We start from the raw sequence: 18,802 nt of genomic DNA, 5'->3' as shown, positions 1-18,802 counted from the left end.
GGTATTTAATGACTTCTGTATACACACATGTACTGAGTTTGAATCTCCAACTTTGTTTCAGGAATAATTTCACTGAAATTTCATGGGTCTTCACAACATGAATATTATGTGGATTGCAGTAACAGCAGTATCAAGACATCTGTTAGACTAAGAGAAAGTGCATGAAGCAAATGAATGGCTGAGCCACTTCAAATTTTAACCTAATACTTCATGCTGCAATTTCTCTTCCTGTCTTCTTTCTTCCCTCCCCTTATTTCAAAATCTTAACTAGGCCATTTGTTACATTCTTGGTCTTACAAATATACACATACTTGTATATAGTATACGAACGAATATATATATATATATTGCTACCCAATTCCCTTCTAGTTATAAGAATGCCATTTTCCTACTGCTTTTCTTATCTTTTCAGCCTCAGGCTTCTCACCTGACATCAGTACATACTCCAGTAGTAAGCTATCACTGCTCATCACCTACTGTGAATCACAAAGTCACTGCAGAAACTTCTTGCTCCAAGATAAGCCTACTTAGAGAATATCCCACTAGTGAGCTGCTATGCAATAGGTGCAATTTGCATTCAGTGCAATTTGCATTCTCTGCTGCTTGCTTCTCAGAGATAACTGCTCACCACTGGGACAAAAAGATCACTGTCTGCTACTGTGTGGCAACTACTATGCCACTGAGTGGCAACTACTACTTGTTGAAATGGATCAGCAGCAATCTCTTACCACAGGATAAGCAGTCACTCTAAATCCAAATTTGAAAATCATAAACACTGCAATAAGTGCCCTGATAAGAGCACTGATGGTGTGCATCAGTGCATGATAATATCAGAGCATGATACAGTTTGCAGCACCTGATCAGCTTACCACAATGAAATACCTATTTTTGTCAGTATAAATATAATTACTGACAGTATTAATCAGCTTCCGCCAGCACCAGAAATGGGATAGCACCTGTTATTGATAAATAGTACCTGTACTCAGTATATAAAATACTCCCAAACCAGGCATGATTCCTCGTCCAGCAACAGAGGAAGTTTATCACCCCTTCACCTCTTTTATCATCTTATGAAACTCCCACGCCCAAATTTTTTTCTGTTACATTTGCTACAATATCCTCCCACTCTATTTCTACTCAGCAACAGTGCAACATAATTTTCCACCTGCATATCTTTCTATCTGTGATAACCACAAACACTGTATTTCCCAGGCTCTTCACTTCTTTTCTCCACCTACATGCAGGTACCCTGAAAACAATTTTTCTGGAAGTAATTCAGCAGATAAACAGGAGCAGCAGCTACACGTAACTACCGCCTGAGCAATGATTTCTTGCTAACTCATGGTCTTCTCCTTGCCTGCAATCTTGAGAGGCAGTAGCCTTGGTTTATGGCAGAAATGAGGAAGGCTTAAGAAATGCCTTGAAATGTCACATGCAGTATAGGTTGCCAGGGACTGGTTCAGGTACATAGTCCTTCCTAGGGTTGATTTCTTTAAAATACAGATAATAAAAGAAATTGCATTTTCTCCTCCCTGCATTTCAGGATATATCACATAGCTTTTGCTAGGTCCCATCTCAACAGGCTTACATTAAAAAAAAAAAAAAAGAACTGTTACAAAGTCAGATGCTGAAGTTCTAGAAAAATGAATGCCCCAATTTTCTACTGCTTTGCATCTCATATAATATGCTATTACCTGTCATTTTCAATCCAAACATTTTACTAAGGTCATTAGGTTGATTTATATTTTAAAGATCTAGAAAATGGATAAATAGTGGAGTGAATGCATGCTCAGTACAATAGTTGCAGAGCCAAGAATGAATAACAATCCTTTGAATCCCTTACCAGCATACCATGTGTGCAGTAATAGTTATGGAAACAGCTATGAAGCCACAAAATCACCTTGTTTGCACCAGTTCAAGTGATTATATGGAGAATTTTGAAAAGAAGTGGAAAATGAGACCTTGAATGAGACATAAGGCAAGGATACAAACCAAATGTACCTTCCTCTTTTATTAACTTTCTTAACAAGGTTATCCCCGACTATCAGCAACTCTAACAAGACCACAACCATCTATTTTAAATGCCAAGCAAATGCCTGTGAAGCAACAGACTCTCTTTTTGTAGGGCTGATTCCCTTGAATCCTAATAGTAATTGACAAGACTTCGCTATCTGGACTGTTCCTTTTTTCTTCTTCTTCTTTTTTTTTATTTTATTTTTTTTTTAAACTTCGCATTTTGAGTATGTGACAAAGCTCTGTGGAAAGAGTTGCCTTTACAAGGAGAGCTGTATGTTTTTTAAAACGGGTGAGCAGCATTATAAATAACATGTGGAAAGATCAAAATGCAATTTCTTTTTATTATTCCTATTATTGCAATTCCGTCCATAAATGGCACCCTCTTTGGAGACATCATCTGCAACATAATATTGATTTAATGTACCACTTTATATGCCTGCCCTGTCCTCAGATTAAAGACTTAAATTAATATGGCAAGTGAAACACTAAGAAATTCTACAATTCACCAGGTAGATAGGCTTATACATACAAGGTGTGCACATTTATAGTTAAAAAAATAAACAATAAAACAAACAACTTGCCCCCGCAAAAAATAGCCATAGATCAGGCCTAATTTGCTTGATTGATCTTAAGATCTCCAAACACAAATTCATTATTCTTTTATTAACTGTTATCATTATTAGAATTTATAAGGAACACATAAACCTATTAAACTAGCCTTAAATGATGTGATCTATTTATTGAACATACTAGCAGTGAAAAATTATTAAACAACCTCCACAGGAAAACACCAGTGGCCTTGTCACCTCAGAACCAGATTGATAGCATGTTACTTTCTACAGAGTGGGGGCCCTGCAACTCTCCAATATAAACCTTGGAAAGGTAATGTTAAGCATGTCACAGCATAAGTCACATTTTTAATTTAATGTTTTATTAAACGTTAGATAGAATAAATTTATCCAGGCCTCACAGACTCTGTCTTAATAAATGAATTGGCACTCTTTCAGATGTAAAAAATGGTCACAGCTTCTCAAGGGCATCTGAAACCCTGAAGCTAAAGACACCAGTAAATACAAAAAGCAAAGGCAGCATGGACATTGATATATTTGCAAGCTTTGCTGGTGAGCCAACACTTTCAAAATGCTGAAGCTAACAAAACAAGGGCAGTGAACTCCCAAAATGGGAAAAGCACCTGCAGTAAGAAGCTGTGCTTGAGTGCTGTTGCATGAACGTGTCCACTAGTGAAAAATAATAATAATAAAAAAAAGAAAGTGTGTGGGTTTATCACCCTCCTGCTACTATATTTCAGGATATGTTTGTATCTTTAAAATTTCATGAGTACTATTAATAATTTATTTTTCTCCTGTCCTTCAATTTTTTAAGGCCAGACTTTGAAAACAAAAAGCAGGCAGTCAGATGATACATTCTCCCATTCTACTGTAGTATCTACAGCACCTTCATTTGTGTTTCCTTATAGAACTGCTGTCCTTACTAATATATACATAATTTGTCTAGGAAATATGGTTACAAGTTCCTTAGTCAAAATCAATATGCCCCTGCCCTGCTGTATCACTTCAGAGACGCTCTTAAGATTTCCACAAGTAATTTCAAAAACATTTGGCTTACATAAGGCAGGACAGCTCAACACTACAACTCAGTCAAGCTGCTCTATATATTTACATCAACATAAACTAAATGATTGTAAATGACACTGTTAAAACTGCCAGAAGCTCCCCCTTTCCCCACTAGTGGATAAAAAAAGTAAATAATTAGCACATTTTTTCCAGAACTCTAAAATGTTAGTGTTCAACAGCTATCCTTCTCACATTGCCACACGTTACATTGTTAGACATCATGAGAACAACAGGTTTTGATAAGCAATGTCCAAAAGCAGAGAGCAATGACACGCACCAAAAACTTTTCTTGCAGTCTGTGCTTCTGGAATTCATGCAGCTGCCATCCTTCTGAATGCACAAGAATGTTTAAACCATACAATAAAAAGGAAGAAAATCCTAAAACTTCCATTGAAATTTACAGATTTTCAGGAAATCAGGAAACAGATTGTTTACATGCAATCTAAAAGAAAGCACACAAGACAAAACAAAAAAGTGCTAAGTGTATTGAATCCTCAGTCTAACTAGGTAACACCTGCCACCTCACAAGTCCTAAAGCTGATGTGAGAAGCAATTAGAAGTACTATCAAATAATGAAATGTTACTACTTTTAGACATTAGGGTTGCATAGAAACATAAGAAGCAAAATGAAATTTTTACCTGTAGGAATGACAAAAACAAAACATTGTTCACCTAGACTATATTTATTCCTCTGTTTTTTTAGATGACTTGAGGAAATACCAAATAATCAGATGAGCAGACACGCTTTATAATAGAAACTGTATATTTATATGGAATATTCAGTCTTGTATTCAAAAAGTGAAGAAAAGGCATGATATAAAAACATATTTTTTTCTCCTTTATTGTGTGTGAATAATGCTTTTTGATATTTCTGGCTTTTCCCAAAGGGTGCTGGACACCAGAACTGGACACCAGAACAGAAGTTGATCCAAACATTCTGAAGCTATTAAGCAGTATATATTCTGTATGATGAAAACACAAGGTTCAGTAAATGACATTCATAGTATCTTGTAGTTTAGTTTTTAATTACTGCTAAAAGGAGAAACACAACTTTTTTACAATGGTTGCTTTCATTTCACAAGTGCTTTTTCTTCTATTTGATTACCAAATCACCTTTCTTTGATGGAGGGAAGGATAATAGATTCAGCCTTAACAACAGGGTTTTTTGTGTTTTTTTTTTTTGTTTGTTTGTTTATTTGTTTTTATTTAAACAAAATTCTTTACGCCTGTTTAAACTACAAACTGAAACCAGCTGTTTTGGTATTTTTAAAGAAAATACTGCATATTGTCTTCATTTTGAGGTACACTTTTGTTACTCAGGCATATAAAAATGATAAGATTTTTAAATTGGAGTAAGTCTGTATGTAGGCAAGTATGTAAATATTCCTATTATGCATATTATGAGAACGTAGAAAACCACACACAGTATATATGGCTCAAAATGGTCCAGCTGCATCTAAACTTACCCTCTTGGAACATGAATGAATCTGCTGCCCTGTCTGTGTGTCCTGGTTTTTCCTATCCAGGATTAGCAGGACTCTGAGAAGAGGACATGGCAGATGTGCTCCTATTGCCAAAACATGGAATTTGGATCCTTTTGGGAACATGCTCCCTGACTTGGACGTTTACAGGGCTATTATGTCCAGTAACACAGATATAGCTCCTGCTTGAGAGCAAAGAGAAATCTGATAACAGTGAATTGAAAGGGCTTATATCTTTACTCCAGAACAAAAGAAAACAATGACCTATTTCTGCAGTTGTTATCTAAGGATAAACTCTCTATCCAATGTGTTCTAATGTATCTGAATACTCTCTCCATTAAAATGGCCAGGGAAGAACTGTGAACTTATTAAGAAAAGTTAACATAAGTAAATCTTAATCCTCTACTGCATGAAGTTAGCTTTTTTTCCTAGAATCATAAAAAAATAGGTAATCGTTATCAAGCTCACTTTGCTAAATGTGTGACACTATTATGTGTTACTTCATTTTTTCTCTTTTAGAGGCAAAATTTATGAGCCCATCTAAAGAAAACTATAGTAATCAAATATCACGTGTAGCCTGTACCCTTTCTGTAGCAATCCAAAAGATCACTTCTTGTTGAACAAGAGAAGTCTCCATGTAAATTTATTTCAGTATTTTCAGGAAAAGATAATTTGCCTAATGTTTTCCTCGCCTGTTTCCAAATGAAAGGATGCAAGTTTCCCTTTTCCTCCTAATTATCAGACATACAGATGAAGTCTTCTGTCCAGTAAAATCCAACAGAGTTATAATGTCATAGGATGCTCAATTTTCTCCACAATATAATATATATAGTACCATTACATCTACAGCAATTGGTCTAGGCCAAACCTAAAGTCAAATAATGATGCAGTTTACAAAATTCTATCAAGAGTACATTGCTTTATTCCAGTATAGTGTACTTATGCAAAAGTAATCACTGGACACAGATTGATATCAGGGTATCCTGAAGTTGTGAATGCCTTGTCCCTCAAAGTGCTCTAGGCCAGGATGCATGAGGATTTACACAGTCTTGTGTAGTGGAAGGTGCCCATGGCAGGAGAGTTTGAACTAGATGATCTTTAAGGTCCCTTCCAATCCAAACCATTTTATGGTTCTGTGATTCAGTTCACAAGTGGAAAATATTGAAACTATGACCTATGACTCACATATTAGTTTTAACAAAAGCTAAGAATATGAACTTTCCAAACTTTCTAAACTGAACCACATTACAGTGAGTCAAGAAAGTGAAAGTTCATTAAGGCAAATAGCAAATGAAATAATGTCTCCACCAATTTTAACAGAATTTTCTTTTTCATCCCATTTCCCCTCAGTGTTTGACTCCCTAATCCACAATATTTTTAATAAGGGACACAGGGATGACAATATCTAATGGAAAATTGCTCAGAGCTAAAGGAACAGCAATAGACGGTTACATGCAAATTATTTTTATTTTTATTTTTATTTTTATTTTTATTTTTATTTTTATTTTTATTTTTAGTTCTGTACAATATGAGATAACAGATGAAGATAAATGAATAAATACACGCTATTACTATGTGTGTTCATGGAAGTCCATGCATGCCAAAAAGCTCCTTGGCACTCCTATTAAATACCAGGAAAAATTCTGAATAGATGTTAAACACAAATTAAAAAATTGCAAGTCTGTGACACATGTGATGTCTATCCTTAGTAACCTTTGGTTTTGAGGATGAAAGATTAAGATTTGTCATCCACTTTTACAGTGACTAATGAGCTAATAATTTACAGACAGACGAATACAGAATTTTTTAATTCTCTCTAAAATGGTGCCTACAAACCAAATGAATTATTATAATCAAGAATAGAAGAGTCATAAATACTCTGAAAGGACTATCTTTTCAAGAGCTCTATCCAATCATGAATACAAATGAGATTGTTCACTGTGGTGCCATTACTCTTTTACTAAAGGCAAAGCTCTTTTAAACAAATGAATTCCCAAAAGTTGTGTTTATTAGAAATGCTTTCACACATGCAAATCATGGGTATTATGGCTTACAGTTCCTGATATACTAAGAAAGAGATATTATTCTTGATGACTTTGGGCAGATCATTTCATTCTTCTTTCTTTTGTTTGCCTTCTCTTATTATTTTTATTTCTCTTATAAGCTATTTCAAGCAGTAATTATTTATATGTGTATGCTAATCCTCGCATATCGACTAGTAATCAGGGAACAGCTGTATATATAGATGTAATATATGTATATGTATGATGTAATAAGTGCAGTATAGAAATTCACAGTGGAAGGTGATACACCATTGCTTGCTAACTATGAAGATGCTACTAGGTTTGGAGCATGTGTTATATCAAACTTATTCATCTTCACTTTAACAAATACAAAAAAAAAAACAACCTCCATTTATTTCAAACGCTCTAAACTTTGCTCTAGAGTTATTTCATTTATAGTCCTTATCACTCTGTGTTCTTCTCCCTTTACTTCCCTCCTTTCTGTCCCTCTGCAACATATTGGTACCGTGGGAGGCATTCACACTGTCTAACTTTAGTCAACTAATTTAGGGCTCTGAATCACCCTCTAGAAGTGCCTCCCTCATAGAAATTGACTACATAGGGAATAGACATTTTTAAACGTAGGTGTTCTAATATCTACTTTTTTTTCTTTTTCTTTTTCTTTTTTTTTTTTCCAGTTACTAAAGTATCTCAGTCTTGGTAGTGCTACTGCTTTCTTGCATTCCTTCCTATTCTTGAGTAAAACATTTCCTGTCAACAGTGATTGAATTTATTAAACATTCAGGTTGCAGATATTTTTTTCACCATCTTAGCACCATCATTTCACTTTCTCTCACCTAGACTTAACACAGCATACTGCCTGTAGCATTAAGACAAGCATAAAAGAAGAAAAAGGAAAAGAAAAAATAAATGTATAAGATATTTACCCACAGAAATTTACTAAAAAGTGTATCTATCAATAAATTGCAGCGTTCAGCCAAGGAGGCTGCTTCTGCAAGCAAGACAGTATCTGTCTCGTGCCTAGCCATGCCTTGACCTTTCTTCTGAGACTGTCAACAAAGATGCCAATTAGAGCCATGACTAGAGCAACACATTTCATGTTGTTCTAAATACAACTGTTACCAAGAAGACAAAGATCATCCATTTGCTTAATAATGGATTCCTGATTGGCTCAACATAGATCTTCAACTGGCAATTACTTTGATAAGTCTCAAGACAAAGGGAAATTAAGGGTACTATTCATATACTTTTTTTTTTTTTTAAATCTGTGTCACAAAAAGGCTTGCATTGTCTGTGTCTGAATGATTTCCTAGTTTATCATCGATTTTGTTTACTTTATCATCTCTTACACAAATTATATAAGACTTTAAGTTCTTTACTACCAGGATTTAATGTTAAAACTGTTTCTACATTTCACAAGTAATTCAACATATTGGGAGTTGCAAGCCATTCAAGAACAGCAAGTAATCCAAGGTCAGCTTCTGAAAGTACGCCTTTCAACAAAGCCATAAGAAAAGGCTTGGTCACTATATGTATCAAGTACCAGTTTAATTAGTTAAAGAATGTTAAATGTGATAACATGATGAGAGGCTGAAAAGGAAGACAATTTTTTTTTTCTATCTCATTTGCAAAATGCACATATAATTTATAGAAAAGGTATAGAGGCAAGATGAAAAGAATGTATAGTCGGACTGTTCACTGCATGAAAATGTATAATGCTTTGTATCAATGGTAGGGAGAAGGTTATGGGACTATATCCTAACATTAGAATTATCTTGGAATTCCATTAATAGGAGTCATGTTGGTAAACTCATAGACAATATAATATTCTGTAAAGATTTTAAAAGGATTAAGACCATCCAAGCTTTTTTAAACTTAAAAGAAATGTGTGTGCAGCAATGACTATTAATTTTTTTTGTAAAATGAATGAAAATAATTTTAATCAAAATAACAATATTTTTTGTTCCTAATCAAATATAATTTCTACCACACTAATTACTAGAAATTGATCTTTTAGGCAGAACCACATGGAGATGGAAAGAGGGAATCTTGAAGCAGGTTTTAAGTAAAAAGAATAGTTTTTTAACTGAATCTATGTAAAGACACACAGACTACCTATCATGATAGAGCTACTTATTTGGATTTACCAAATCCACTGGGAGGTGGAAAGATGTCATATACCCTATTTAAATCTTACATTTCTCAGTTAATGCTATGGACAAATTTCAAAAAAACAAATAATCTGAGAGTCAATTTAGAGATTTTTGTGTGCAAACCATTGCTTCTTTAACATTTTATTTTACAGAAGATTAGAATGTTTCCCTCATAAGTTTATTTTTTATTTTTTCTTCTTTTAACTGAGAAATATTATTTTTCCATATATCGTTAATATATGTTATCAATAGTGATATATTATCAATACATATTATCAATAGTAAGTCACGATGCAATATTGACAGTATTACTATTATCAAATTTCTGGTCGTATACTGCATTTTTAATTTGCTTTCTTAAAATAATTTTCAGACAAGAATTTCCAGTACCTTGTACATATGCATACTTTTGAAGTTATAGAAAGAAATTACTTGATGAGATGCAGTTTTACATGTTAAGGAAGAAGTCAGAAGAAAATATTATATATATTTATATTTCAGGTTTTTCTGTTCTATAGCCCTATGTTAACATTGCAAGAATGTTATTGTGTTGTACCTGCTCAATGCAGTATGAAACAAAAACTAGAAGTTAAAGGCCAGTCTAATTTAATTGTTCAAAATCAGTGAGATCTGAAATTAAGGAAAAACAGATGAAGGATGAAAAACAAATTAGAGACTGAAGATAGGACAGTTACCCCTGCTATTAAATAATAAGGCTATTAAATCTATTAAGATACACCCTAAAAACTCTCTATGATAGCATACATGAGGGAAATCACCAGTAACTGCAGTAGCAATACATTGTCCCAGCTCTGGATTAACTGTGGGATAGCAAAGCAAGAAACTTACTCAGAAACTTTTTATAGTTCTGAATTTCAGAAAAAAAGGTTAACAATTCATCTAAAATTCAGAAGGGTTATTTTTTATGTATCCTAATTCTAAGACAAAAAAAAAAAAAACAAACCAAAACAAAACCAAAACAAAACAAAAAACCCCACCAACAACAAACAACAACAACCATCACTCAAGCCTGCTCCAAATACTCATAGAAACTCCATGTTAGCTGAAGCTAACAGGTTTCCTTTCATGGATTAGGATATGAAACAAGACCTACCAAACACAGAGGTGTGTTAGCCAATGTAGTTCTTCAAAGCTTATTTATACTGTGTTGCTTCATTTAATGTTTTCATACTAAAAATATGAATATTGTCACCATTTTCAAGAAGTAAGTCTCTGCTAGGCAGTAACAAAATGGCAGGGAAGGAAGGCATTAAAACTACATTTCAAAAATGTAGCATCTCTCACGACTTTCATTACCCTACTGAGGTTTGGGGAACACAGAGGAATATTCATTCTTCTCAGGAAAGCAGAAAACCACGAAGGCTGACAGAAAAGCACTGTTGAAATTCTTCTATGTTCATATTATTTTATACAGGTTTTAGAGAATAAATAAAATGAACAAAAAATCCTGTGAAAAATGCATCAACTCTGCCATGGAATATTATCAAGATATGGATTTATTTCAGTTACAGTCTCAGTGCTTATTTCTTTATATATTTTATCTGGGCTTACAACAAAAAGCAGTGGGATACAGGCTCCATTTAATGAGTGACAGCATCCTAGTGATGTTGAAAAATATTTTGTGATATTCTCCCAAATGTACCATTAAAAAAGCATATATTAATCTCTTACACTACCTGAATACACACACATTTCAGGAGTTATATTAGTCCACAGCAAATATAAAGTATAGATATTTTCAGTACAAAGCCAACAGTAGACTCAGTATTTGCAGTTTTCCATATGCATTGCTTCGGCAAAATTTATTTTTCAATCATTTAACATTAAGTCATTTTCTTATGTTTGACTGGTAAACTGTAAAGACATAAATTTTTCTTAAGTTTCTGTTAATTTTGCAAGTATATTGTGAAAAGTATTTGTTTGGTTTTTTTATTCATTGCAGTGAGCTCTTATTTTTGATACACATTCTTTTTCCTAAATTAACTAAATGCTACACAGTACAATTTCTTATATTTGATCATTAATATATTATGCTCATTAGTAGATATGACTGTGCAATTTGTGTTCTATCTCTATCAGTTTCTTATGTTGCATAAACACTGTGGTATTTTATAATCTTCTAAAAATTAAGTGAAGAGCACCATTACGTTACTATTCTTATTCTTCAAATAAAAAAACTCTGTATTTCTGATTATGTTATATTATACTGATATTTTTGTGTGTTGCTGTGCAGAAGAATAAATGTCAAAGTGGTTATTTTTTACTGTTACACTTTTATAATTCAGCATCTTATATTTGACTATATCAAAATAGCTTGCTCAGCAACAACAAATTACACATATATATATGTATGTATAATTGGTCCACTGATAGCCATAGATTATATTCCATATTCTAACTTAAAATCTCATTAAACTTCAGTACTAGCTGTAGAAATGTTGCTAGCATTTTAATAAGCTTGTTCAGAAAATATAGATTTGATACCTGTTCTTAACCTCCATTCCACCCATAATAGTTTGTTTTAGGGCTGAGTGGACTGTTGTATGGAAATTACTTCATTTCCTTCAGATAAAGCTCTGAAAATATCACAGGAAGTTCTAATTGTCCTTATTTCCTTTACCAAACAGGTAAGGTCTGAGTTGCAAGTGACTGACCACATTTCCACCAATATGTTCAGGATCTCTTTTTCTGAATTCAAGGCAGTGGCATGCATCAGTGCAAGGTGTCCAAAGTATCTGAGAAGCCTTCTTCTGCACAAGCAATCTTCCTTGTGAAGAAAGGTGGTGGAGTCTGTTGCATGCAGTAGGCAGCCAGGGTTGATGAAGCAGACACTGACTCTCTCAGGGAGAGGATGGAGAACGCTTGAGAGAAAGAGAAAGAGACACCAGGAAATAAGCAGGCCTAGGGGATGTTAGGACATACAAAGCCTAAAAATAGGTTTGCCTTTCCCCTTTTCCACAGGAATTCTGGGGACTAGAAATCTGAAAACACCTTGGTTTATATCAGACTTTGGAATAAATTCTGGAAAAGTAACAGCTGCCTAAAGCTTTAACTTGGAGTTTTCTTTTTATTTTTTGTAAGCTTTGTATACCCTTGCCTATTTAGACTGATTATATTCTGGTTTGCTGGGATTATCAACCAGACAAGGTTAAGAACTGCTATGTTAAAAGCTTGCTCCCATCTTAATTTTGCATGCATCTGTCTAGCATACTAACTACTTTTCATTCTCTATCCTGAATTTCCATACTTTTGGCCACAAAGAGCATAGCTAATGCAAGAATGTTTAGCTGTAATTGTGAAGATAACCAGTCTCTAACCTTGTTAGATTCAATGAATAAATGTGACAAGAACAAGGCTTCTGCCAAGAGACTAACTCCCTCTCTATCTTAATCAGAGAATAAATCATTCTGAAATAGGATGAAAAATGAAGCAGAAATTTTCTCAAAGATTAAAAAAAAAAAAAAAAAAAAAAAAAAGAACAAAAAACCCACGCATATTGACAATTTTCATTACAGAAAAAAAAAATAAAAAAATAAAAAAATAAAAAAATTAACATCAGGGTGCTTCAAGGGCCATAAAAGGACCAGGTGTTCAAAATATATTAATGTGAAAGGAAAACCAAATTAATTATCTGTAATGTGGCAAAATTTGCAAATCGCACGAAATAGATAGATAGATAGATAGATAGATAGATAGATAGTCTGGTAATCAGGTCTGAAGAAGACAAGAAACTTCAGGAATAACTGCCCAAGCTAGATGGATAGGCAACCTTAAAGGAAGTGAAAATCATTTATTTAAATGCAGAGTAAAGCATTTTGGTGAGAAGAAGTGTAACAAATCATACACTTCACCTGAAATCTCAATTAATAGCTGCAACTCAGAAAAAACATCTGGACCACAGTACAGACTGTTCAATGAAAAGCCCTGCTCAATGTGCCACTGCCGTCAAAAAAGCAAGTAAAATGTTAAGATACATAAGAAATGAACTAGGAATAGGAAAGAAAATATAATGTCATATAAATCAATAATTTTCCCTCCTCAGGAATAGTGTGAAGTACTGGTCACCCCATCACAAAAAGGATATTACTGAATTAGAAGGTATTCAGAGAAGAGTGATTGCGATAATTAGGCATACAGAGAAGCCTTCATATGAAAAGACTGAAAAAAAATGGAATTGTTAACCTTAGAAAAAAGATGAATAAGAAGGGATATGATGAAAGTATAAAAATGGTAAGTGGCAGAGAAAATAGATCAGGAGCTTCAGTAGTCCTGCATCTCATAATTCAAGAACAAAAGGACACTAAGTGAAAGTGAAAAGCAGCAGCTCCAAATGTGATAAAAGGACATACTTTTTAATGCAACACATAATTAGATTATGGAACTCAATGCCACAGGATGTCACTGATGTCAAGAGCTTACCAAGATTCAAAGAAGGACAAGGCACTTACAACTCTTGATATTCTTGGGAGTCTTACACAGACTAACCATTAAAAGTTTTGAAAGAGAGGTTACATCCCATGTTTCATATTTTAAAAGACAATACTTCTAAAAGGAATTTGGAGAAAAGATCTCTAGAGTTGGATTCTTCCTGCTTTGGCTATTTGATTATTTTGTTCTTTGATTTGTTCTGTTTGCTTTTTCTCTGGAAACATCTGGGAAGTCTTGAGAAAGACTCTGTAAAAATGAGTCACTGAAATGCTATTACTAGGGCTCTGGACTTCTCTTCCACAGAATAATTATCCTGTACTTTACCATATTTCACTTCACCCCAGTTAGCTGACTGTATTTCTGCATCACCCATTGTCCTTTAGCACAATTGTTGCTCTAAGCAATGTGCCATGGCATGCACTTGGAGCAATGGTGCAATTTCTAGCTGCAGAACCAAATACAGTTTAACTGTAGCAGCTTTGCAATTGATTCCATGTGTTCCAATTGTCTTCAAGCCCAATCTTAATCTCCAGCTATGCTACTGACATCTTTTTTTCATTTTCTGCAGTTGTAAAACATATGCAGTATCTCCAAATAAGACATACTTTGCCTTTTATGCCTCTTATTCTCCACAGTTTCCTTACCATATTTATTTCTTCTTTTTGCTTCTCTTGCTGCTCAGAGAGATAAGGTATTATTCTCCTACCTTTTGTTCTTAAACTATTTATTTTCCCATTCATCAGCTTTTCTTTCCTGAGCTTTTCCTATTGGAAGACTTTCACTGCAAGTAAATAATGGTAGACACAAGTATAAAAGAGCTTTTTTTCTCAAAGCAGATACGTTAACTGAAAAGTGAATCAAAAATAGTGTGAAATATACTTAGTAGGAACAAGCTTGTTGATTTTGAACAGTGTTCCATAATAATTCCTCCTTCTCCTATTAATAATTTCGTTACATTTTCAAATAGAGAAGGGACAGAAAACCTTTAAGTATTATAAAAATAGAGGTTTTGGAGGCAAATGGTAGTAGTCTTTTTATTATTAGTTGTATTATACTAAAAGACAACTTAGTTACATAGAATTAAGATCACCTACAATTTTCAAAGATTCAGATTCAACTAACTTGTCACAGGCATCATTCAACAGAAGCTATTAAACTAGATAGCAGGGAGATAAACCCTATAGGTAAATTTATACAGGTTCTATTTACTGCTACTATAGCTTTCATTTGACAGCCACCCAACACAAAACCTACCAAGTTTTGTGAGGAGGTTGAGGGTAGCTACAAAGTAAGCAAAAATACTGGGGGTGGTAGGATGAGCAGCTACCTTTGTAGGGCTAGCAGGCTAAACAAAATGCTGGAGGGCTGTAACTGCCCTAGAGAGAAGCTGAATTTGGACAGTGCTCAAAAAATGAATACTATAAAGATTGCCTGAATATATCTGACCATGCTGTACTTTACCATATTTCAGAGAGAATGTGGCAGCCCTAACTGAGCTGAGGTGTGACTAGCTACTACAAAGAAAGTTGTGGTGTGCCTTGGCTCATCTACCCCAATGACTGCCTCTGTTTTGCTACAGTTTATTTTTTCTCTTCTTCTAGATGCATGTGTCATCAATCAGTTATGTTCCTGTGATTATTTTCTTCATTTGCCAAGAAAATAAACAAATAAATAAAGTGGCATAAGCAGTTTATGTTCCTGGCTTAAGCTGCCTTATCCAGAACAATGCTGCAATGAAGCACTCAAATCAATGACTTGTGTCAATACTATCTTTTGAGACATCCACATTATTCTTACCATATGATTGAGATATGTCTGAAGATTTACAGCTAGTCTGCAAGATATTTTAGTCTGAATACAGTCCATGGGATTGCACTTGACATGATCTGGTGTAAATATGCTACTGTAGTACAGTATTCACTTTCAGAAGAGAAGGAGCTAGTTTGCAACAATACGGATTTAAATTTTAAAAGGCTGAAAAAACCCCAAATATATGTTATGTGGTATAATAAAAAGTATGAATACTGCTGGTATCACAGGAATATGAGAGGTGTTTCCAGACTATGAATATTTACCAATATGAGCTAAAGATAATTGGTATGTATATTGCTCTGTACATTTATATTTTGTTAAGACTTAATTCTCATTGTTAATGATCCCACAATCATGAAACAGTGAAATACCTTTCATTTGAAAGCCATCTACTGGGAACAGAGTGAATTGCATTTTTTTTCTCATTAAATGCCATACAAATGCAAAAAGTGGATTCTAATTCTGCCAAAATACAGAATTATGAGTTGTAATTCTGGATATTTTACTCTTACTGATAAACTCTTAAGTTAGTTTGTATCTCTATATTTCATATGGTGAGAGAAGTAGTGAAATATCAGTAGGTATAGCTAAATTATCAACATTTTGGATTTTTTTTTTTTTTTTATTTTACCTCCTCAAGTCCTCCAGCCTACCTTTACAAGTCAAGTCCTCTGATCTAGATTTTGTCATCAGTTAAAAAGCACGGCCTGAAGTAAAATATTATTTTCAGACAAAAAATGTGTTTAATTACTGAAAATTATTTCCACTAATTTACCTTCACTTTCTTAGTAAAGAAACAAATGGTGACAAGTAGTATTCCTTGGGAATCAGTACTGAGACTGATGCTTTTCACTATCTTTAAAGGACAGTGGGATCAAGTGCACACACAGCAAGTTTGCAGATGACACCAAGCTGAGTGGTGCAGTTGACACAGTAGAGGGAAGGATGTCACCCAGAGGGACCAAGGATAGGCTTGAGAAGTGGGCCCCTGTCAACCTCATGAAGTTCAACAAGGCCAACTGCAAGGTTCTGCACTGGATAGGAGCAATCCCAAGCATAGATACAGGCTGGGAGAAAATGGCTTGAAAGCAGCGCTGAGGAGAAGGATTTGGGGGTGTTGGTTGATGAAAGACTCCACGTGAGGCAGCAACGTGTGCTTGCAGCCCAGAAGGCCAACTGTATCCTAGGTCGCATCAAGAGAAGTATGACCAGCAGGTCGAGGGAGGTGATTCTACGAAATAACAGATAACTATTAAAATAATTGATAGAATTTTTCATTATGGTTGTACCAAATCGTAGGTTTCCCACAATAACATTATCCCATCCATTTCATCCAAATGCATGCTGTCTTCTTGTTTTGCACATTAAATCACGTTTTGTTTTGTTTGTTTGTTTTATTTTGTTTTTGTTTGTTTGTTTGTTTGTTGTTTCCCTCCTTTACCTTGTATTTGTTATGTGTCATTTTGTCACACATTCTGCTTGGAATGAACAAATAAATAGATGTTCCCTTACCGTGTATTAAAACATTTCATGTTAGAAGTCTAGCTCTAATTAGATTAGGTAGAAATGCGCATGGAATTAACTAGTGATGCAATAGACTTCAGCATAAAGGTGAAGAAAGAGTACACTTTTGTTTGGTGTCACTGTGTACTGAAAATAAGTTTTGGAAGAAGTATCACTGAGAAGTATATCACATCTGCTTCCATTATGGCAATTTTTTTTAGTTTTTATTTTTTTAAACAGAAAAGAGAATTAATACATACTTTAAATGATAAAAGAATAAATGTGCAGAATGTTACAATATAGAACTCAGCACTTCTTAAAAATGAACTTTCCAAATTTAGAAGTACTACTTGCTCAATTACAAATTAAGCTTCAGTGCCCAAGGTGAAATTTCAAGATGCACTTGAATGTATTGAAACTAAGGCCTACTGAATTTTATGTTCTCCAGATTATTGCAACTTCATATACTAAAAAGAATCATATTCAAATCTATGCAGAAATCTTTCAATTTGCTCATAGCTCTTTTTTTTTTTTTTAACATATCATTTGGCATATAATATGATTTAACTTCAATACATCTGTGAAAGATACTGAACTGTGCATAGTGGTTCTGAATTGTTTTTTCTAAAGTTGAAAAACTTTCTCTCAGGTGTGTCAGTTGGGAATAGTATGATTGGAAGACGAAACTGGTAAAGGACAGCTTTTTTTGATCTGTAAATCTCATGAAGACATAAGCCATACTTTCATGAAACTGGTTGAGCAATTCAAAAAGCTTAACCATATTTAATGTAAGTATAAACATAACTAACCTTTAAGTATAGTTATATATATAACTTATCTTTAACTTCATAAATATATACTCTATGCATGTAAGATTTTCATTGGTCCTTTTTTAAAATGTTAAAATAAACCATCATGTTAGCAATAAGAAATAATTTCTCTGCTCAAACTGCCTCAGTATAAACCTAATTCTATATATTACTCCATAAAATATAATCTGGTATTAATTCCTTTGTTCAGACATTCTGTATAATATGAAATTAACATTAAATGTTTCCAATATTTAAACACAAGTAATGTGAGACAAAATTTGCAATGACTGCAGCAAAATTACTAGTATCTTAGTCTCTGCTCAGAACTCTGAATTGTCTAAGGGCCATATTTGTAACTCCTACTCATATAATTAGTATCATGATATTTATTAATTACATGTATAAGGTATCTGCAGAATAAGGCTTGAAATCATGACTTTACTTTTAGCCTTACTTTTAGCCAGTAGTTATTTCCACCAATAAGGTAAATTTCATGGTTTTAAGCTTACAAGGGGCATTATAGGGCTATGTAGCAAATAGTTACCATGTATGGTGTATTTTGTTCATTTGCTTGCTTGCTTTTCACTGAAATAGTCATTAATAGCAAGATAAATGATGAAAAAACAAAGCAATCTCTGGAGCAAATTAGACTTAGTCTGTAGAATCACTGCTGAGATATACATTTAGGACCATATTATTTATGATATTAACTGAGTTTTCAGTTTATGGTAACCAGTGCTCTCTCTTGAACTGTTCTCCATTTCTCTTTCCTCATTGACACAATATTCAGTATTCAAACATAAGAACAGTACTTTTAGCTTATTCATTTCTTCCAAAGGGTCTCTGATAGCAAGCAGTTACCTCATGAGATGAGGGTGCTCGTGGATAACATTATCAGAAGAGGTTTCTGTTACTTTC

General features: G+C 33.9%; 1 protein-coding gene across 4 annotated transcripts in view; it reads right to left on the bottom strand.

The window, feature by feature from the left end:
- PCDH9 (protocadherin 9) overlaps positions 1–18,802 on the bottom strand; it is a 724,127-nt gene that overhangs the window by 517,781 nt on the left and 187,544 nt on the right. The window contains exon 3 of one of the 4 annotated variants that reach the window (XM_052705568.1): positions 10,312–12,190. The exons of the other annotated variants lie outside the window; for them this stretch is intronic. Within the exon in view, the coding sequence (XP_052561528.1) occupies positions 12,170–12,190 (21 nt within the window). The 3' untranslated portion in view covers positions 10,312–12,169. Of the gene's footprint in view, positions 1–10,311; positions 12,191–18,802 lie in introns of those variants that run through there. 4 annotated transcript variants of the gene reach the window in all.

The sequence above is a fragment of the Tympanuchus pallidicinctus genome, unplaced genomic scaffold (genome assembly GCF_026119805.1).
Source record: "Tympanuchus pallidicinctus isolate F22 unplaced genomic scaffold, pur_lepc_1.0 scaffold6, whole genome shotgun sequence".
Classification (NCBI taxonomy): domain Eukaryota; kingdom Metazoa; phylum Chordata; class Aves; order Galliformes; family Phasianidae; genus Tympanuchus; species Tympanuchus pallidicinctus.
Note: the sequence above shows the minus strand (reverse complement) of the source record. Positions and strands in the feature narration are given on the sequence as shown.